This window comes from Sus scrofa, chromosome 6 (assembly GCF_000003025.6).
Source record: "Sus scrofa isolate TJ Tabasco breed Duroc chromosome 6, Sscrofa11.1, whole genome shotgun sequence".
NCBI classification, from domain to species: domain Eukaryota; kingdom Metazoa; phylum Chordata; class Mammalia; order Artiodactyla; family Suidae; genus Sus; species Sus scrofa.
The window spans coordinates 45,400,625-45,421,677 of NC_010448.4; the positions used below are offsets into that span (position 1 = coordinate 45,400,625).

The 21,053-nt window shown below is 51.4% G+C and overlaps 3 protein-coding genes across 10 annotated transcripts in view; 1 reads left to right on the forward strand and 2 right to left on the reverse strand.

The window, feature by feature from the left end:
* CLIP3 (CAP-Gly domain containing linker protein 3) overlaps positions 1–18,242 on the reverse strand; it is a 28,211-nt gene extending 9,969 nt beyond the window's left edge. The window contains exons 1-5 of one of the 2 annotated variants that reach the window (XM_021097159.1): positions 18,063–18,242; positions 9,389–9,581; positions 8,884–9,276; positions 4,891–7,259; positions 4,356–4,579 (exon numbers count right to left, since the gene is read on the reverse strand). In XM_021097159.1, coding sequence (XP_020952818.1) covers positions 4,356–4,521 — 166 coding nt within the window. In that variant the 5' untranslated portion in view covers positions 4,522–4,579; positions 4,891–7,259; positions 8,884–9,276; positions 9,389–9,581; positions 18,063–18,242. Of the gene's footprint in view, positions 1–4,355; positions 7,260–8,883; positions 9,277–9,388; positions 9,582–18,048 lie in introns of both variants that reach the window. The other variant, XM_021097158.1, reaches the window with a different exon arrangement.
* On the reverse strand, positions 6,521–18,224 carry THAP8 (THAP domain containing 8). 3 transcript variants are annotated; one of them, XM_013998368.2, is made up of 5 exons: positions 18,063–18,183; positions 16,530–16,564; positions 9,389–9,581; positions 8,884–9,276; positions 6,521–7,259 (listed from the first exon to the last, which is right to left on the reverse strand). In XM_013998368.2, exons 1-5 carry the CDS (start codon positions 18,129–18,131, stop codon positions 7,119–7,121), a joined length of 831 nt encoding a protein of 276 aa, XP_013853822.2. In that variant the 5' UTR covers positions 18,132–18,183; the 3' UTR covers positions 6,521–7,118. The 3 variants fall into 3 exon arrangements, with proteins under 3 accessions (XP_013853822.2, XP_020952867.1, XP_020952869.1); XM_021097208.1 differs by lacking the exon at positions 16,530–16,564 and having other exon boundaries at positions 18,049–18,224; XM_021097210.1 differs by lacking the exon at positions 16,530–16,564 and having other exon boundaries at positions 18,124–18,205.
* The window catches only part of WDR62 (WD repeat domain 62), a 58,654-nt gene continuing 55,942 nt past the window's right edge, over positions 18,342–21,053 (forward strand). For 3 of the 5 annotated variants that reach the window (XM_021093223.1, XM_021093225.1, XM_021093222.1), the window contains exon 1: positions 18,342–19,049. In XM_021093223.1, the coding sequence (XP_020948882.1) occupies positions 18,873–19,049 (177 nt within the window). In that variant the 5' untranslated portion in view covers positions 18,342–18,872. 5 annotated transcript variants of the gene reach the window in all.

A 21,053-nucleotide genomic window follows, 5' to 3' on the forward strand; every position in this document is an offset into this window, starting at 1 on the left:
TCATGGGCCACAGGCATTTTCTGTGTGGCCAGCATGAGGTCTCAAAATCAGGAAATTTCACATAAAGATTTGGATGCCCAGCATGTTTTGAAAAATTGGAAGATACGGCGTTTCCGTCGTGGTGCAGCAGAAACGAATCCAACTAGGAACCATGAGGTTGTGGGTTTGATCCATGGCCTCGCTCAGTGGGTTAAGGATTCGGCGTTGCTGTGAGCTATGGTATAGGCTGGTGGCTGTAGCTGTGATTCAACCCCTAGCCTGGGAACCTCCGTATGCCATGGGTGAGGCCCTAGGGAAAAAAAAAAAAAGATAAAAGAAAAATTGGAAGATCAGGCAATTCCCAGACAGCAACCAACTCTACCCCAGAAATAAGAGTGTGATAAGGGGTTTGCATGCCCAAGGGTGCAGCTACTGCTCTAGGCCACTGCCACCCTGTTAGAGTAGGGGCACAGTTTGGCCAAATCTCCAGAGTAAAGAAAATTTAAAAGCCAGACATCATGGTGTTTAAGAAAAATCTCTCCAATTTTTCAACTGTGCAATCCACATAAAATGCATCTATGGGCAGCCAGGCAGTGCTCAGAGGAACTTCCATCTCCCCCCTTTATTTAATCAATTTATTTTTGGTTTTTTGGGCCACACCTGCAGCATATGGAAGTTCCTAGGCAAGGGGTTGAATCAGAGCTGTAGCTGCCTGCGCCACAGCCACAGCAACACAAGATCCGAGCCTCATTTGTGACCTACCCACAACTCATGGCAATGCCAGATCCTTAACCCACTGAGCGGGGGCCAGGGATCAAACCTGCATCCTCATGAATATTCGTGGGGTGAATATTAGTTGGGTTCGTTACTGCTGAGGCACAATGGGAGCTCCTATTTTTAAAATTTTTATTTATTTTTACAGCCACCCCTGTGGCATACACAAGTTCCCAGGCTATGGGTGTGATTTCACAGAGCTGAGGCTGCCGGTCTACACCACAGCCACAACAATGCCAGATCCAAGCCCATCTGGGACCTAGACTGCAGCTTGCAGCAATGCCAGATCCTTAACCCACTAAGGGGGCTGGGGATTGAGCCTGCATTCTCACTGACACTGTGTCAGGTTATTAGCCCACTGAGCCACAACAGAAACTCCTCCTCCCTTTAGACTCTGCTGAGTGTTGCTCTCTGTAGTAATGTGGGCACCCAGCACAGGGCCTGGCACAGGACAGGAATGCAGTGTGTGCTGAATGGATAAGCAAATGAATAACCAGATGATACAGAGCCCGGGGAAGGATGGCACAGAATGTGTCTCCAGGAACCAGCCTCGTGTACTCCTTTCAAAATGCCAGTCACGGCACAGCCCTCTCTGGCTGAAAACCCTGCCCTGGCTCCCATCACACTCAGAGTACAGGCCAAAGTCCTCAGCCAGGGCCCGCAGGCCCCGCACAAACTGGCCTTGTCTGTTCTCTGCCCTCTCCCCTTCACTCATTCCCCTCCAGCCACTGGCCTCCTTCTGTCCTTCCAATTCCCCAGGCAAATTCCTGTCTCTGGGGCTTTGTGCTTGCTGGGCCTTTCTTTCTTGCCTGGACCAGCTTTCCCTCAGATCTTAAGGCTTCAGAGAGGCCTCCCCAGACCACTTGGCTAAATCAGCAACTCTACCCATTTCCATCTCTTGCCCTTTTTTCTTTCTTTCCTTTTTTTTTTGTCTCTTTAAGGCCACACCTGCAGCATATGGAGGTTCCCAGGCTAGGGGTCAAATTGGAGCGGCAGCTGCCGGCCTATACCACAGCCACAGCAACGCAGGATCCAAGCCATGTCTGCAACCTACACCACAGCTCAAGGCAACGCTGGATCCTTAACCCACTGAGCGAGGCCAGGGATGGAAAACCTGCATCCTCATGGATACTAGTCGGTTTTGTTACCACTGAGCCAGGACGGGAACTCCTCGCCCTTTTTTTATTTCTTAATATATCACTACTTAACATGACTTGTTGATGCCTCCCTCCCTCTTTCCCCCTCTTTTTCTTCTTCCCTCTTCTTCCTCTTTTGCTCCCCTTCTCACTTGTCCCCCTCACTGGCTTGTATCCATGCTGCTTTGTTCACACCCTTATTCCTAAGGCTGGCACAGCACCTGCCAAGCAAGCTCAGTCAGTCTCAGCTGAATTAATGCAGAAATTTCACAAACAAATAATGTGAGTTTTTCCTGGCATCCACCTTAGCCCTCTCTCTGTCCTAGGTGACATTTTCAGATTCCCTCACATTCTGCAAGCAAACCCTCCTTGTCCTACAAGCAGGATACCTGGGAGCGGTGGGGTGGGGGACACAGACTTTTCTGGACACCCAGATAACATTCTTTTTTGTTTTGTTTTGTTTTGTTTTTTGTTTTTTTTTTTTTGTCTTTTTGCCTTTTCTAGGGCTGCTCCCGCAGCATACGGAGGTTCCCAGGCTAGGGGTCGAATTGGAGCTGTAGCCACCAGCCTACGCCAGTGCCACAGCAACACAGGATCCGAGCCACATCTGCAACCTACACCACAGCCCATGGCTATGCCGGGTCCTTAACCGACCGAGCAAGGGCAGGGATCGAACCCGCAACCTCATGGTTCCTAGTCAGATTTGTTAACCACTGCGCCACGACGGGAACTCCCCCAGATAACATTCTTATTTTTCTATCAGACTGAGGACAACGTGTAGCCTCTCTGATCCACCTCTAGTGGGTGACATGTCCACGGATGTCAACCCTCCTGCCCTAACCTGGGGACGCCTACCCTCTGAACTGGAAGCTAGTTTCTGAACTCACAGCTGCTGGAGATTCCTGGCCAACATCTTCTAAGAGCTTCCTCCTGTATCCAGTTTTGGCTGTGCTCCACCCTCTATATCCAGTAGCTAGAGGGAGTTTTATTATTTATTAATTTTTTTTTTTTTTTTTTAGGGCCACACCTGCGGCACATGGAAGTTCCCAGCCTAGGGGTTGAATTGGAGCTACAGCTGCCAGCCTATGCCACAGCCACAGCAATGCCAGATCCAAGCCATGTCTGCAAACTGCCCGGCAGCTCATGGCAACGCCAGATCCTTAACCCACTGAACAAGGCCAGGGATTGAACCTGCATCCTAATGGATGTTAGTCAGGTTCGTTTCCACTGAGCCACAATGGGAACTCCCAGAGGGGGCTTCTAAAAATATAAATTCGACCCGCCAGTCCTCTGCTTTCAAATACCAGCCCCTCCCACCACAACTGCTCTTCCCCACCTCACACTTAAAAATATATCCAAAGTCCTCACAGTCGCCTTAAAGCCCTTCCAGATCTAGCACTGCCAACCTCTCATCTCAACTCCCATCACTCACTCACTGCAGTACCACGATTTTCTTTCTGTTTCAAGCTCAGTCCTGCCTCAGGGCTTTTGCACTTGCTGCTTACAGCCTGGAACTCTCGCTAGTTCTCCTATGGCTGATTCCTTCTCACGCCCTGAATCTCAGCTCAGATGCTACCTCCTCAGAAAACCCACCCTGACCCCTCTGTCTCAAGGTGCTGCCCCCAAGCCAATTTCTATTATATCTCCCTCCATCTTTTCTTTCTTTCATTGCATTCACTCCAATCTGACCTGGCTGCGTGATAAATCTCTTCCTTGCTTAGTCTTGCCTTCTCTCCTGAGAGCCGGGATCATGCCTGGATTGCTCACCGTTAAATCTCCATCTCCCAGCACAAGGCTTGTCACAGAGAAGTAGTGATGAATAAACATTGCTTGGTGAATGAGTAGACATTTTCAGTTTCTCCAAGATGCCACCCTCTCAGCTCCACATCTTACCACCTCGGAGTCTTTTTACTCCTGTAGTTACATCTCCTGGGATCCCCCCCCCCCCCCGTTCCCCTGACTCTTTCCTTTGTTAACCCTCAATTCATCCTTGGGTGTCCCTAGGATGTTATATCCTCAGGGAAACCATCGTAAAAAGCTCTTGCAGAACCCTGTTCTTGGCAGACACAAGTCTCATCATGTTTATATACTGATATTTTTACTTATTTGTGGGGTCGTGAGTGAGGCCTGTGACATCTCTCAGGCAAAGACTGGATCTGTCTTGCTCCATGCTGTGCCGCCAGCTCCCAGGTCCATAGCAAGGCTTTCAAAAAATGTTTGTTGAATGACAAAATAATTGAATGATGTGTCATGAATCAAAGATGAGGACTATCCTAATTCCATTCTCCAACAGATGGATGAATGAATGAATAAAGGCGGGGGGGGGGGACCCCAAGGGCCACGACTCCTCCAGACCACCTACAAATCCTCCAGAATCCTCCCACCATCTCCACCAGCACAGTTCAGCCAAACCCCCCTGGCCATCCAAGGCTCCGGGTCATATTGCAGGGTGGGGAGGGTGGTTACCGTAGTCCTTGGGGAGGGGGGCAGGTGCAGAGGGGTGCACAACAGGCTTTTGCCGGCGCTCCTGGGTGGGGCTGGGGGGCTCCTGGACAGGCTCATCTTCTTCCTCCTCTTCTTCTTCCTCCGCCCTGAGTGGTGGGGCCATCGGGGCTGGATCTGTCTTAGTCATGGTCCTTGGTGGCCCTCAGGGGGCAGATGAAGAGTTGGGGGTGGCCTTCAGGCAAATCCTGGGGGCAGAGGTCAGCTAGAGCCTGTGCTCAACAATCTCCGGAATCTGAGCCCCCAGATGCTCCCAAGGCTCCAAGTGGCTCCCACGCCCCTAGCTCTGGATTTTGAGCAGTCATAGGGGTGCCAGTCACCCAGCAGAGGACCCTGGTTTGTGGGTCCAGCGCCTAGCACTTCCCGCAGGCCTAGTCCCCCATTCTTCTCCAGTCAGGCCCCTCAGTCTAGGCCGCCCCCTCCCCGGGTTTGTTTATCTCGGGATGCAGGATGCTTTGCCCCTCCCCTTCTCCGCAGGCCTCCCCTCTACCCCACTTACCTCGGGTGGATGCGGCTGGAGACCAAAGCTTAAACCCGGGAAACTGGCGCAACGGGGTGTCAGTGTCGAGGGAAGTGATGGGGGCGAAGGAGACAGAGAAGGGGACGAGGCCCAGACGCCGACGGGGGATGGGGGTGGAGAGGGAGGGGCGCCGACAGCGCATGCGCTGTGTCACCCTCAACTGAGGCGCGGGGGCGGAGACGCTGAGAGGCTGTTTGCATTGATAAAAAGGCTGGAGGCAGCGGTGGGAAGGGTATAGACACCGAGGATGGGGAGAAGAAATGGCTACGGAGAAGGATGTGAGAGATGGAGATGGAAGGAGAGAGATGAAGCAGAGCCAGGGTAGAGAGAGGGATGGGAAAACGCGCACAGTTCTCCTTTGCCTATCCCGCTGTGATGGCGCCTTTCCGCAGGCGTCCAAACCAGACCAGTTAGGACAGGAGCTAGGTGTGTGGTAGCGATGGGTGTTCTTCTCTCAGACATATCAGACTTGACCTCTTCTCCATGCTCTTCGTAGACAAGGGATGTCTTAGAGGCATGATTTTGTAGAGACTCCTATAATCATTATCATCAGCTTGATCCCGTAGTGCTCGAAGAGCACTTACCAGGCCCAGAAAGGTTAGGCCACTTGCCCAAGGGCACACAGCAAGTAGGTGATGGAGCTGACTTGAATTCAGGTGGCCTGGCTGTAGAGTCTGGGCTTTTAATCACCACACTACATGGCTTTAGCAGTGTTTAGGGGATACATCTGCCAATGGACTCCTCCCCAAGAAAGGCCTCCAGGAGCTATCTCAGGGCTCAGGCCTTCCTGGCTTCAGTACCCTGGTTTGGCTGTCATACCTGGCTGGCTGTGGCCTGCGCTGTCCAATCACCCTAGCCTGAACAGGGCTGGTTGACTTTGCCTAATGGCCAGGCCCGGTAGCTACATTCAAAACATTTCCAGAATTTCATCCCTCACGCCCAACTCCAGGCCCCCATCCTGGTCCATCCTTCATCCTCTTCCACCTGGACTATTGCAGCAACCTCTTCCCTGTCCTCTCCACTGCCCATATGCCTATCACATTAGGACCTTCCTGGAGGCATCTGCTTGCTACACCCTGCTCCAGGTAAAAGCCAATGTTCTCAACCACAGCCCACAAATCCCTACGTGAACTTTCCTGTCTCTCTCCAATCTCACCTCCTCTCGCTCAGCCCACTCTAACCCCACTGGCTTCTTTGTTTCTACTCACCCCAGGACCTTTGCACTGGCTGTTCCTTTTGCCTGGAATCCTCTCCCCCCAGAAACCTGCCTGGTTCCTGTTTTCCCCTCTTTTAGGCTTTCACTTCTTGGTGCCTTTTCAATGAGACCATTTCTGCCCTATATAAAATGGCATCCCAAGCCCACTCTCCTCACACACACATTTCCTCCTTGCCCTGCTTCAGGGTTTGCCATGGCGACACTGCCCTCTTCCAGCTTACACTTGTGTCCTGGGGCATGTGTAGGGACTGTTCTCTCTGCAACAGCTGGCCCACATGCTTTCAGGCCAGCTCCTTCTCATCATCCAGGTCTCTGCTCAAACATTGTCTCCTTCAAGAAGCCTCCCCACTGCCCAGCCTGTTCATTTTCATTCAGTTTTTATAGCACTTATCACCATCTGAAATTATCTTGTTTATTAGTTTACTAGTTCATCTACTCAAGCAGGGTGTGAGCACCATAAGGACAGGACTTCGGTCAGCTATGTTCACTGCCGTATTCCCAGCTTCGTACTAGGCCTGGCAAAGGGTGCGAGGGGCTCTTCAGAACCAGATGTAACTCTCCCCAAACAACCCTTGTTCTGCTCTGATGGGTTGTTGTTGTTTTGGCCTTGACAGAGGCATGTGGAAGTTCCTTGGCTAGGAATCAAACGTGCACCACAGCAGTGACCTGAGCCACAGCAGTGACAATGCCAGATCCTTAACCTGCTGAGCCAATGGGGAACTCCTGAGGGTGTTTTACTGACTGCAAAGATTCCAGGTGGGGTTGGCAGGGATCTGATACCCAGGGTAATCACTGCTGACAGGGATCTTGGGCCCGGATCAGCCCGAAGATTCAAGGGGTCCCTAGGGGTCCCTAGTAGCGGGAGCCAGGCACTGAAGGAGACACTGCTTTGCCCCAGGCGTGGGTGCTGCGGCTGGGCCAAGCCCATGTGTGATGCCTCTCTCTTCTATGTCTTCTGTCATCTGTCCTGTGACATTATCTGTCCTGGTCCTTATGCACTGGGAGTCTGAGAGTCCAGGAGCTCAAGCTTGGCATCCAGCGTGGGAGGTGCAGGACCTTGGGCTAGGACCACAGCAATGTCAGCCCCTCCACAGATGATGGTGAAGGCTTGGGAATCCTGGGGTCCAGGGAGCTAGGCCGTCCCCGGCAAGGAAGTAGTGTAAAGATGGAGGACACAGGGGAGTGAAGTGGGGGGCAGGAGGGAGGAGGGAAGGAAAAAGTGGGAGAGGGGGAGGTGGGAGGTGGGTACCCAGAAACAGAGAGAGAGAAATGGGCAGAGGGAGGCATGAGGAGAGAGATGCGAGGACCAGAGAGACATTCGGGAGAGAACAAAGAGGTAGAGGGAAACAGGGAGAGAGATGCGGGGGAAGAAAGACACAGAGAGAGACATGCAGGTGGGAGAAATTCAGGGGCAGAGTGACAGGGACATGGATACGGGCGATAGAGAAAGATGCAGATGAAGAGAGACGCAGAGAAGTGGGGAGACAGACAAGATGGCAGAAAGACAAAGATGGATATGGGGGAGAGAGAGGAAGAGATTGAGGATGGGATGGGGCAGGGGGAGCAGAGAGAGACATTGTCAGACAGGGGCCCTGGCAGAGTTCATGGAGAGCCCCAGGCCCAAGTTTGAATCCCCACCCCCGCCCCCGCTTTTTAGGGCCACGCTCTTAGCACATGGAAGTTCCCAGGCTAGGGATGGAATTGGAGCTGCAGCTGCTGGTCTACACCACAGCTATATCAACTTTGGATCCAAGCCGCATCTGCAACCTACACTGCAGCTCATGGCAACGCTGGATCCTTAACCCACTGAGCAAGGCCAGGGATCAAACCCTCATCTTCATGGATACTAGTCAGGTTTGTTATCGCTGAGCCACAACAGGAACTCACCAATCTGAATTCTCTCCTTGCCCCACCCCACCGTACATCCCTCCTGTGCCCCAGCAAGGTTCAGGCTGCAGTCTCAAACCGAAAGCCTGCAGGGACAGCCACTGCAGCTCCAGCTGACTGCTACTCTTTGGGGATATGAACCCAGGGCTGCTAGATCTGCTGAGCCTTCAACAAGGAATATTTTAAAGCATTATGGAAGCCAAAAGAATAATATCTGCAGGCCAGGTCCAACCAGGCTGTCAGGTTGAGACATCTTAGTTACAGAGGCACCTCAGGGGCTTTCTGAAACCCCCTCCCACCTCCCTCTTCCGAGCAAAACAAGAGCCCTGGGACCTCAAGCTTGACCTTGGGGTTTTAAGCAGGAGAAAGACCTGGTCAAATTTTGAGTTTTTACAACATGATCCCTTCCGTCTCCAACCCTGGAAAATACTCAGCAGTAAAATAGGGCCTTAGACAGTGCCTGGGAGACTCTAGTATAGACTTGCAAAGCTCTCTACGGGCCAGGCAGGGAGCTCTCCAACAGGAGAGCACAGGCCTCCTCTCTGGCCAGACACCCTGGCCCTGCCATGGACCCGCTGCCAGACTTGGGCCAAGTTACCAGACCACTCTGTGCTTCAGTTTTTTCCCATGGAAAATGGGGAGAAGAGCAGGGTCAATAACAAGGTCACAGTGATTTTCCATGAGTTATTAACTCTATGTCTAGCAGACAGTAAGGGCTTCTTAAATATTATTATTAATAAATGGAGCGGCCACTACTCAGCTCCGATCAATAGTTGCTTGACATACCAGATTGATTTTTTCAAGCCAGAAATTTGGAAACGTGGATGAAACGTTCTGATGTTTAAACATGGGCCGGGCGGGGCACTCACCGCGCGCAGCAGGCCCTGGCGCGCCCGTGCCAGCAGGCTCTCCGCGCACAGCTGCTGCGCCAGCTGTTCCAGAGCCCGCAGCCGCCCCTGGTGCCGCTCGTGGCGCCGCTGGAGCCTCCACACCCGCCGCTGCAGCGCTCTCAGCGCCGCGTGCAGCCCAGCCCGGCGGTGCTGGGCCGAGACTCCAGGGCGCGGCCCCGCGGGAACCGGCGGAAGGGGTAGGGGAGTCAGGATCACGGTGGCTGGGGCCTCGGGGCCTCCGGATGCTGGCCCCAGCACCACCAGGCGGACGGGGCCCGGGGCCGGGCCGGCTGAGCCAGGGAACAGGGACGTGGCCTCCGGCGGAGGCGGAGGCATGACTGGTTTCTCGGTGCTTCCGCAATTCTCTTGCCTCTGGAAGACAAGGTGGGGGGTGGAGGACATCAGGGCGGGGCTCCCAGGGAGATTTTCTCAGGAGTGGAGGGTTCGGGGCGAGACTCCAGCAGTGGGACCTCCCTGAGCTCACCTCGGTGAACGTCGCCGGGGAGAAGATGGAGGGCACAGCATCTGGCCGCAGGTAGCGCACCCCCCAGCGCCACTGGAAGCAGGAGGGGGCGAAGTGCTCGCTGCACAGGTGCTGGTGGCAGCTGGGCACCCAGTGCTCAAGGCCCATGTGCCTCAGCCAGGCCTGCAGCCTGGGGCCGTCCTTCAGTGGGAACCTGCCAGGGGGGCGGAATCAGCAGTATCAGGTCTAAGCCCACCCCTCCCTGAGGATTCGTACACCCAGAGGTTTCTGGGCTCCAAACCTCTGCCTCCCCTGGATCAGGCCCTGCCTCCCAACCAGGCTCTCTACCTCCCACCCACGTCTAATTTTGCGGCATCGGCCCACCTCTCCGCCCCTCCCATTCAGCCTCCAGCCTCCCCTGGCTGGGTTTTTGCCACAATCTCCTTCCTGGTCTCCCTGCCCACTGCCACTCTCTACCCACCCCCACCACCCAAAATCTGTTCTCCCTGTGGATCTAAGAGAGCAGTTTACAAAAACTGGACAAATCTAGTATGTGGGTGATCCCAAATTAATGGGGGTAGTGATGGGAATATAGATTTAAAGCGATTTAAGAAACATCAACCCAAAGGCAGATGTGGACTTGATCTGCAACAAATCATTCTGTAAAGATGTTTTAATACAGTTGTGAGCAACTGAACATGAACTGAGTATCAGATAACTATAAGAAATTAATTTTGCTAGGTGTGATGATTATATTGGTTTAAGCATCTAAAATAACAATCTGTTGGGGAGTTCCTGCTGTGGCTCAGTGGGTTAAGAATCTGCCAGCAGTGCCGGGGTCACTGTGGAGGTGTGGGTTCTATTCCTAGCCCAGTGCAATGGGTCAAAGGATCCAGCATTGGAGTTCCCATTGTGGTGTAGTGGTTAACGAATCCGACTAGGAACCATGAGGTTGTGGGTTCAATTCTTGGCCTTGCTCACTGGGTTAAGGATCCTGTGTTGCCATGAGCTGTGGTGTAGCTCAAAGACTCGGCTTGGATCTCTCATAGCTGTGGCTCTGGTGTTTGCCGGTGGCAACAGCTCCGATTGGACCCCTAGCCTGGGAACCTCCATATGCCGCCGGAGCGGCCCTAGAAAAAAGGCAAAAAGACAAAAAAAAAAAAAAAAAAAGGATCCAGCATTGCCCCTGTGGGTAGGTCACAGCTATAGCTCGGTTGCAATTCCTGGCCCAGGAAATTCCATTAGCCTCAGGTGTGGCCATTAAATTAAAAAAAAATTTTTTTTTTAACTGTTATCTTTGGAGTTCCCATCATGGCCCAGCAGTTAACAAATCTGACCAGCATCCATGATGACGCAGATTCGATCCCTGGCCTTGATCAGTGGGTTAAGGATCTGGTATTGCCGTGAGCTATGGTGTAGGCCAGCAGCTGCAGCTCCGACCCCTAGCCTGGGAAGCTCCATATGCTGCAGGTGCATCCTAAAAAGGAAAAAAAAAAAAATAGTTATCTGTTGGAAAAGCATTCTGAAATATTCATGAATAAAAGACTTAAATGTCTGGAATTTACTTTAAAATACTGAATTAAAAATGTATGTGGGAGTTGGGGAGTTCCTGTTGTGGTGCAGTGGAAACGAATCCGACTAGGAACCATAAGGTTTTGGGTTCGATCCCTGGCCTCACTCAGTGGGTTAAGGATCCATAGCTATGAGCTGTGGTGTAAGTCACAGATGCAGCTCAGATCTGGAGTTGCTGTGGCTCTGGTGTAGGCCAGCAGCTGTAGCTTGGATTAGACCCCTAGCCTGGGAACTTCCATATGCTGTGGGTGCGGCCCTAAAAAGATAAAAGACAGGAGTTCCTGTCGTGGCGCAGTGGTTAACGAATCCGACTAGGAACCATGAGGTTGCGGGTTTGGTCCCTGCCCTTGCTCAGTGGGTTGGGGATCCGGCGTTGCCATGAGCTGTGGTGTAGGTTGCAGACGCAGCTTGGATCTCACGTTGCTGTAGCTCTGGCGTAGGCCAGAGGCTACAGCTCCGATCTGACCCCTAGCCTGGGAATCCCCATATGCCGTGGGAGCGGCCCAAGAAATAGGAAAAGACAAAAAAAAAAAAAAAAAAAGATAAAAGACAAAAAAAAAAAGTATGTGGGAGGAAGGTGGATGAAAGCCATTAGCAAAATGTTGACAGCTGGTATAATTGAATGATGATACGTAAAGATTCATTTAAACAACTCAGTTTTGGAGTTCCCATCATTGGATCTGTGGTTAACAAACCCGACTAGTATCCTTGAGGTTTCAAGTTCGATCCTCGGTCTCGCCCAGGGGGTTAAGGATCCGGTGTTGCCATGAGTTGTGGTGTAGATCACAGATATAGCTCAGATCCCGTGTGGCTGTGGCTGTGGCATGAGCTGGCGGCTATAGATCCAAATGGACCCCTGGGACCCTCCATATGCTAAGGGTGTGGCCCTAAAAAGCAAAACAAACAAACAAAAACCCAAAAAACTTGTGATTGCATTTAGGGCCAGCCGGGATAATCTAGGATTTCCCCATCTCAAGACCCTCACATCTTTGGCCATGAAGTGTAATATTCATAGGTACTAGGCCTTAGGACCTGGATCTCTTTTGGAGGGAGTGGGAACTACGGCTGCAGCTATAGCTGCTGGCCACAGCCACAGCCACAGCCACGCAGGATCTGAGCCGCATCTGTGACTTAAACCACAGTTCACGGAAAATGCTGGATCGCCAACCCACTGACCAAGGCCAGGGATGAAACCCACATCCTCATGAATACTAGTCGGATTCGTTTCCACTGATCCACAATGGGAACCCCACAAGTATTCTTATAAGAGGGAAGCAGAAGAATATATTACCACAGACAAAAGAGGAGAAGGCAACGTGACCACAGAGGCAGAGACTGGAGTGATGTGGCCACAAGCCAAGGGATGCCTGCAAACACCAGAAACTGGAAGATGCAAGGAAGAGATTGTCTCCAAGAGCCTCCCAGGGAATGCAGCCCTGCTGACGCCTTGATTTTGGCCCAGTAAAACCGATCTGGATTGTGAGAGAATAATCCCTACTGTTTTAAGGCACCAAGTTTGTAATGGCAGCCACAGGAAATGAATAAATAGAGGGAGGAAATAACATGTATTCAGATTTGCTTGTATCTGCATTCACACTGGGAAATACGCATAGGAAATTAAAGAGGCCATAGTGGGGAGGAGGTGGATGGGATGAGGAAGGTTGGTTTGTTGGGGGGAAAGCAAGATTTCTCAGGCAAAAGGCAGACAGAGAGGGAAATGGGGGCCAGCTGGTGAATGGGGACAAAAGGGCTGACTCAGAGAAGAGCCATAGTATCCGAAGAGCAGAAGCCCAGGCACAGAGCCAGGAACTCTGGCTGCGGCAGTTCCTTCAGCCTCAGTCTAAGATCCAAATGCTCTCGTCAGCTTCATTCTGCCTGGACAGGCACATGAAACCCCTTATACCGCACTTCCCACCCTCTCCTGGGCAGAGACTGCCAACTGGTTCCAACATAGCCACTCCTTTCTTCTGTGGTATGAAAAACTCCAACTTTGAGGCCATAATGTGCCTTGCTAAACTATTTCCCAGGTTCCTTTGCAGTACATGGAGCCATGTATCTAAGTTCTAGCCGGTGAATATTGGCCAGAATGCATATGATGTTGTGTGAGGTATCTGGGATGGTACCTTAAATATGAAGGGGTTGAAGGAGAAAAGGAGGAAAGTAGTATCATTAAAAAAATCTCTTACTGGAGTTCCCGTCGTGGCGCAGTGGTTAACGAATCCGACTAGGAACCATGAGGTTGCGGGTTCGATCCCTGCCCTTGCTCAGTGGGTTAACGATCCGGCGTTGCCGTGAGCTGTGGTGTAGGTTGCAGACGCGGCTCGGATCCCGAGTTGCTGTGGCTCTGGCATAGGCTGGCAGCTACAGCTGCGATTAGACCCCTAGCCTGGGAAACTCCATATGCCGCGGGAGCGGCCCAAGAAATAGCAAAAAGACAAAAAAAAAAAAAAATCTCTTACTAACTTGGTCTTGATTTTATTCTCTCTCTTTGGTTGCACCCATGGCATGTGGAAGTTCTCAGATCAGGGATTGAACCCAAGCCACAGCAGTGACAACACCAGATCCTTAATCTACTGAGACGCCAGGGAACTCCAATTTGCTTTTGTTTCTCTGGTTGGGAATATTTTTAGGGTTTTGGGTTTTTTTGGTTTTTTTTTTGTTTTTTGGTCTGTTTTGGCTGTGATATACGGAGTCACAGATCATATCAGGGCCTCAGTTGTGACCTACGCTGCAGCTGTGGCAACACCAGATTCTTTTAACCCACTGTGCTGGGCTGGGGATCGAACCTGCATGCTGGTGCCGCAGAGATGCTGCTGATCCTGTTGTGTCACAGCAGGAACTCTTGGATGGCAACAGTTATAATGGGAACTGTGCTCCTCTAAAAATCTACCTTCAGTGGCCAACCAGTGTCCTCCTTTTTTTATTTTACAGCCACACCCATGACATTTCGAAGTTCCCAGGTCAGGGGTTGAACCTGAGTCACAACTTTGGCAACGCCGGAATTTTTAACCCACTGCACCTGGCTAGGAATCAAACCCATACCTATGTAGTGAGCTATGCTGCTGCAGTTGGACTGTTATTCTTAACCCACAGCAGGAACACTTTTTTTTTTGGTCTTTATAGGGCTGCACCTGTGGCATGTGGAGGTTCCCAGGCTAGGGGTCTAATCAGAGCTGTTGCTGCCGGCCTACACCAGAGCCACAGCAACACCAGATCCAAACTGTGTCTACAACCTACACCACAGCTCACGGCAATGCCGGATGCTTAACCCACTGAGGGAGGCCAGGGATCAAACCTGCAACCTCAACCCGGTTCTTAGTCGGAATCGTTTCCACTGTACCACGACGGGAACTATCTTCTCTCCTTTTTTTAAAAAATAAAATACCTTAGTCTCATTGGCCAGCCTATCTAGAGTATTGCTAGAAGTTCTCTTCTTCCTCATTAACATAACTCAAAATGTCTTCAGGGTGGTTAAATGCCCAGCTAAAAGACCACACTTCCCAGCCTCCTCTGCAGTTAATGAAGAACTCACCATTGGGTGGGGTTTCCGGGAAGACTCCTTTAAGGGAACGGGCTCCATTTAGAGTTGATCCCCTTTTGCTCTTCTCCCTGCCCCTTCTCTCCCTACCAAGAATACTATGGCATGATGGCTGGAACACTTGGCAGCCAAAGGATGACTTATGAAAGATGGGACCCTCAACCCTGGGGACTGTGGTGTTGCCACACTAGTGCTGGGCAGCCAACCCCTGTACCCCTGAGGCATGTGGAAGTTCCCAGGCTAGGGGTCGAATAGGAGCTGCAGCTGCCAGTCTACACCACAGCCACAGCAATGCTGGATCTGAGCTAAGTCTGTGACCTCCACCACAGCTCATGGCAACATCGGATCCTTAACCCACTGAGCAAGGCCAGGGATCAAACATGTATCCTCACAGACACTACGTCGGGTTCTCACCCCGCTGAGACACAACGGGAACTCCATCATCTCTCCTTATTTTCTAACAGGATTCTGCCATTTGCATCCATAACTGTACTGCCACGGTATTAGGGGTTTTGCTGGGACTGTTGCAGGATGGGGATGTGCTGGAGGGTAGAGTCAAAGGATGGGTTAATGGACTAGACTGGGGGCAGTGGTGCTGAAGAAAAGAATCAAGTCGTGAACTCAATTCTTCAATGACTGACCCCTGCTCTGTCAGGGTCCTTTGTGACCAGCAGGGGCTTACTTACTCCAGGAGACACTCAAAGTTGCTAAACTAATAAACAGTGTCAGAGTGATATATTTTTGAAAAGCAAGTCTGGACATACTTATTCTGGTACAAAGACGTCTCTGCATGCCTCCTACCCTCAACCAGGGTCCCGCAAGGGACTGCTGGGGCACAGAGTGCTAGGTTTCCTGAGGGTCCCATCTGAAATGCATTCACTAAATTCATCCAACAAATATTCACTGAGCACCCACTCTGTGCCAGGTACTGTTCTAGGCACTGGGAACACAACAAGGAATAAGAGACAAAAATCCCTGCCTTCATGGAGTTGACATTCTAGTAGAGGAGACACAAAGTGAAACTATCGAATATGTGGTGTGCCAGACAGTGGTAAGGGTTAAAGGGAAAAATAAAGCAGGAGGCAAACAGGAAGAATGCGCATGAACTGGGAGAGGGTATCATTTTCACCCTCACTGTTAGAGAGGTGGTCATAAAGGGAAGAATTTTTCAGGGGGAGGGAGGTAATGGCACAGGCAAAGGCCCTGGGGCAACAATGCATCTGGTGTGCTAGAAGAACATCTAATAGGCCAGTGACACTGGAGTGGAGTGAGTAAGGGGCAGGAAGGAAGAGATGAGGTCATACAGAGAGTGGGGATCCAGTTCCTGCAGGGCTTTGTAGGCCTGTTTTCTGCCTGCGCCAGCTGTGTTTCTTGTCTTTTACAGAGTTCGATGGGAACCAGGGGAGGGATCCAAGCCCTGATCTGACTCAGGGGTTGACAGGTTCCCTGGGACTGCATGTGGAAAACAGTCTGTGGAGCAGGCTGACAAATGGAGAGGCTACTAAAATAGTGCAGTTGAGAGATGACAGTGGCCAATACCATGATGGGGACAAAGAAGAGGGTCAGAAGTGGTCAATTCTGGAGAGACTTTAAAGGGAGAGTCAACAGGATTTACTGATGGACTGGATAAGTAATGTGTCCTGGGAGTTCTCGTGGCTCAGTGGTAATAAACCCAGCTAGTATCCATGAGGACACAGGTTCAATCCCTGGCCCCACTCAGTGGGTTAAGGATCTGGCATTGTCATGAGCTGTGGTGTAAGTTGCAGATGCAGCTTGGATCCTGCATTGCTGTGGCTGTAGTGTAGGTCACAGACATGGCTTGGATCTGGTGTGGCTGTGGTATATGCTGGCAGCTGTAGCTCTGATTCAATCCCTAGCCTGGGAACTTCCATATGCTGTGGGTATGGCCCTAAAAAAAAAAAAAAAAAAGAGAGAGAGAGAGAAAGAGAGAGAGAGGAAGAAAAAAAGAAAGAAAAAGGAATGTTTCCTGGCCCACTTAGACTAAGGCCCCCAGGGAAAGACCTGTAGTCTAAGCAAGTCAGGATTACTTACCGTGGCAATAAGGAAACTGCACACCAAGGGAGGTACTGTGGGGAGTTTCATCAAAGAGGAAAAGAATTATTATTTGTGGTTGGGGGGATGGGTGGAGTTCAAGTGAAATCTAAGTGAAATAGCATTTGGATAGACTCAAAGCAAAATAGAACTGTGTGTAAGGGGATCAACATCAGACCTGCATTGCAAAGTGGGCCCAAAATCTGTCCCTTAGGAAGCAATAAAGTTTGGATAGATGTGGAATACTGTATCCAGAAACTCCTTACCTGAAGCTCTGCACCTGGACTATAAATCAAGGCTGCTTCTCTGTGTCAAAGCGATTTTTTCTCCAGGCCTTTAGTAAGATTTTTTTTTCTTACTGATGTAATTTCAAACAGCAAAATTTGTGATAGCCTATGATTTTAAAGAACAAAGCTTCCTAGTAAGAAGGCAGTAGTCAAGAGTTTCATTGTAGCACAGGTGGTTAAGGATCCAGTGTTGTCACTCCAGGGGCTGGGGCCACTACTGTGGCACGGGTTCAACCACTGGCCTGGGAAATTCTGCGTGCTGCAGGTGTGGCCACAAAATAAAATAAAATAAAGAAAAAAGTAGTAGTCACTTGAAGGAGAGTTTCGTCACTTTACACTTGCAGCACGTCCCTGAGAAAAATATAGTATTTTTTTCTAGGGAGTTCCCGTCGTGGAGCAGTGGTTAACGAATCCGACTAGGAACCATGAAGTTGCGGGTTTGATCCCTTGCCTTGCTCAGTGGGTCAAGGATCTGGCGTTACCGTGAGCTGGGGTGTAGGTTGCAGATGCGGCTCGGATCCCGCGTTGCTGTGGCTCTGGCGTAGGCCGGTGGCTACAGCTCCGGTTCGACCCCTAGCCTGGGAACCTCCATATGCTGCGGGAATGGCCCAAGAAATGACAAAAAGACAAAAAAAAAAAAAAGGAAGTATTTTTTCCTATTAATTCTTCAGCTGGCTTTTTCTGTGTGTTATTCCAACCAAATTAAAGAGAAGGCAAGGGTTTTTTTTCTTTTCTTTTTTTTTTTTTTACAGTTTAACCTAATTTTTATTTTCTCAAGTGTGAGAAAAGTGAAGAAATAAGGATGATTCTAAGGGTTTCTAGCCTGAAAGACAGGAAAGGAAATGGGAGACTTAAGAGATACAAAATAATGCCGTAGGTTTTGGCCGTTCTGAGTTTGAGACGCCTCAAATTCGGGGATAGGGCGAGTGGGCAGTTGCAGCCTTTTACTGAGTCTGGATCAATCTCACTTCTCTCTACAAACCGCCCTCCCATTCTTCTGCTCGTCCGGTTCACCACCCGCAGTTAATCATCTACCCTTGGTTCACACATCTGCACCTTTGCATGTGTAGTATTTACTACCAGTGAAACTCTGGGAATAAGGTCTCTTGAGCCCGGTAACCCTGCTTTTAAACGCCCGCAAGCTGGACGGTGCCCCACACTGCAGCATTTATCGTCGGCACCGCCCCCACAGGACCCCGCCTCCCTAAGCCCCGCCCCTCGCTTGCGCTCACTTGTAGAAGCTCACCGGGCGGTGATCTGCGCCCAATCGGCCCGCAGTGTTGGAGCAGTTCGGAGCCCGGCAGTACCTGGGCATGGCTGTCCAACTCAATTGGGTTTTGCCTGGTCTGCAGACGCACTTTGGTCCTCGCCAGGCGCCGCCGAACCCTGCCCCGCCCGCCCGCCAGCTCTCCGCCTGTCTCACGTGATGGCCCTTGGGGCCTGGTCACGTGCCGGGGGGTTGTAGTGGGAGGAAAGGGGAGCGCCTGCGTACTACGCGCCCAGCCTCATAGCTAGCTACGCCCTCGTCACGTGGCAAATGGGGAAAAGAATACGTCTGCGCAAAGCCAGCTTTTAGTCACCCGGACTTTATTTGTTGAGGGACAGGTGGCGACACGGCGTTTCTGAATCTGCTCTTCAGTCTCTGTCGGCTCCGCCCTACGCTTACTTCCGGGCGACTGCCACTGCGCGGATAGCCGCCCTGGTGGAGGGCAGCAAAAAACGAGGTGAGGATTGGTAGTAGCCTCGTAAAGGTTAAAGCCTGTGTATTTTGTGAATGATGAAAACACAGATAGGGTTAAAATATTCCACAGCGCCAGCTCAAGCATCCAGCTGACAAACCGTGGCTACCCCATATCAGACCCTCCGCTCCGCCTCCTAGCTATCATTGGTCAAAAGCTCCGCCCGGCAGCCCTGAGATTGGCCAGAGGACGGTTTGCCGTGTCCAATGGGCTGCAGCGCCGGCTTTCCCGCGGCGGTTCGCTATTCGAGTGGGTTGCGGCGGCGGCGGCGGCGGCGGCAGTTGGGCGTGTAACGGTCGCCCGGCCCTGGCGCGACGATGGCGGCCTTGGGGACCGGAGGCTACGTGCGGAACGATGCAGTCGAGAAGCTGCCAACCATCATGGCGGGAGTTCCGGCGCGGAGGGCCCAGTCGTCCCCGCCCCCTGCTCCACCGCTCTGCCTACGGCGGCGGACGCGACTCACAGCGGCGCCAGAGGACGCGGTGCAGAACCGGGTGAGGAGCTGCTGGCCCTGTACATCCCAGTTTCAGTTCCCCGGGTCTCCCTTGGCCCCGCCTTAGGTCTTTGGCCCCACCCACCAGACCCCAACTGGTATCCCCTAGCAGCTCTCTGGCCCGCCTTGTCCCCTAAGTCCCGCCCCCTCATCCAGGGCTCCTCCCACTGTCCCTTCCCCCTTCTCGGGTACTGCCTGTTATTCCTAGTCCCACCTCTCAACCCCTGGTTCCACCCTTAGTCCTTGGAGAAATTCCCGGAGTTCTTCCTAGGCCCTATCCCTTGGAGCGCATTTTAATTTTGCTAATCACCTCCTAGTCCTGTCTTCCTCCTGCTTATCCCTTCAGTCACCTTTAGACGCCTGTCTGGGCCCTTCGACTTTTGACCTCACCCTGCACTAGATCTTTAGGGAGTCTACCAGGGTTCAGTCTCAAGTCCTACCTGTTTCAGCTCTCCCTCAGCTCCACCCTGCCTTCCCTAACCTCCTGCCTGCTTTCTTTCCTTCTTCCTTACCAAGATTGGATTCTTAATCCATGTTGCCACCCTAAATTATGGAGACGATGTGAGTAATATTTGTAAATTCTGAGGGACAGATGGCGATACGGCGTCACTTCCAGGGCGGGCTGAGGAGGACTGTGGTATAGAACAGCTCCCTAAATCCTGAAACACAGAAGCAAAATTTTAGAGTAGGTAGAAGAAATTCCAGTAGCACAGCAGAAATTTTAAAAAATTGGAGTTCCCATCGTGGCGCAGCGGTTAACGAATCCGACTAGGAACCATGAGGTTGCGGGTTCGGTCCCTGCCCTTGCTCAGTGGGTTAACGATCCAGCGTTGCTGTGAGCTCTGGTGTAGGTTGCAAACGCGGCTCGGATCCCGCGTTGCTGTGGATCTGGCGTAGGCCAGTGGCTACAGCTCCGATTCGACCCCTAGCCTGGGAACCTCCATATGCCGCGGGAGTGGCCAAAGAAATAGCAAAAAGACAAAAAAAAAAAAAAAAGAAAAAGAAAAGAAACAAGAAATTTAAAAAAATTGTTCTCCAACTCTTTGAGTTGCAAAATCTGTTTTTGTAAAATGGAGATAACAGTAACCATGATGTTTCAGGGAGATGAACTGTAATTGCGCATATGACCTACTTGGCACAAAGTCCAGATAAAGGGTCGATACATGGTAGCTGCTTGTGGGCCTTGTTCCTGCCACAGGGCTTCCTGCTACACTCTAATTCTGTCACCCACTCCTGGCTGCAAGGCGTTGGGCAAGTGGCCCCTGCCCCCCTCTTTGGCCACATTTTCCTGTCCTCCTTCTCATGGAGGTTCAGTCACACTGGCCTGCCTACTGTTTTCCTGAGGCTCCAAACTCTTTTCCACCTCCTAGCGTTGGTATTTGGTGAGTCCTCTCTCTGGGCTTTTTGCTGCAGCCTACCTGGCTGGCTCCTGTCCCTTGAGTCTCAGCCTGAATATCCCTACCCTCAGATGCCTTGTTGAACCCCAGCCTAAAGCAGATATCCACCTTAATCCCACCACCCTGTACTTCATAACTCTTACCTTGTATGTTCATGAAAGTGCTTTGTGAGCTCTAAAGTGTATAAAGAGAGGAATCACAGTAGTAGTTTCAGAAAGGCAGGATAGCTAGGTGGTTCAGAGCACTGCCTTTGGACCCAGACTGCCTAGGCTTTAACCTTAACCCCACAGCATATGGAGATTCTAAGGCTAGGGGTCCAGTCGGAGTTGTAGCTGCTGACCTTTATCACAGCCGCAGCAACCCAGGATCCAAGCCGAGTCTGTGACCTACACCACAGCTCATGGGAATGCCGGATCCTTAACACACTGCTCAAGACCAGGGATCGAACCCATGTCCTCATGGATGCTGGCTGGGTTCCTTAACCGCTGAGCCACGACGGGAACTCCTCTTTCTTTTCCTGAATTTTTCTGTGCCTCTGTTTCCTCATCTGTAAAATGAGAATAATAATATAAATGTTCCTATAGGGTATTTATGAGGATTAAATAAGC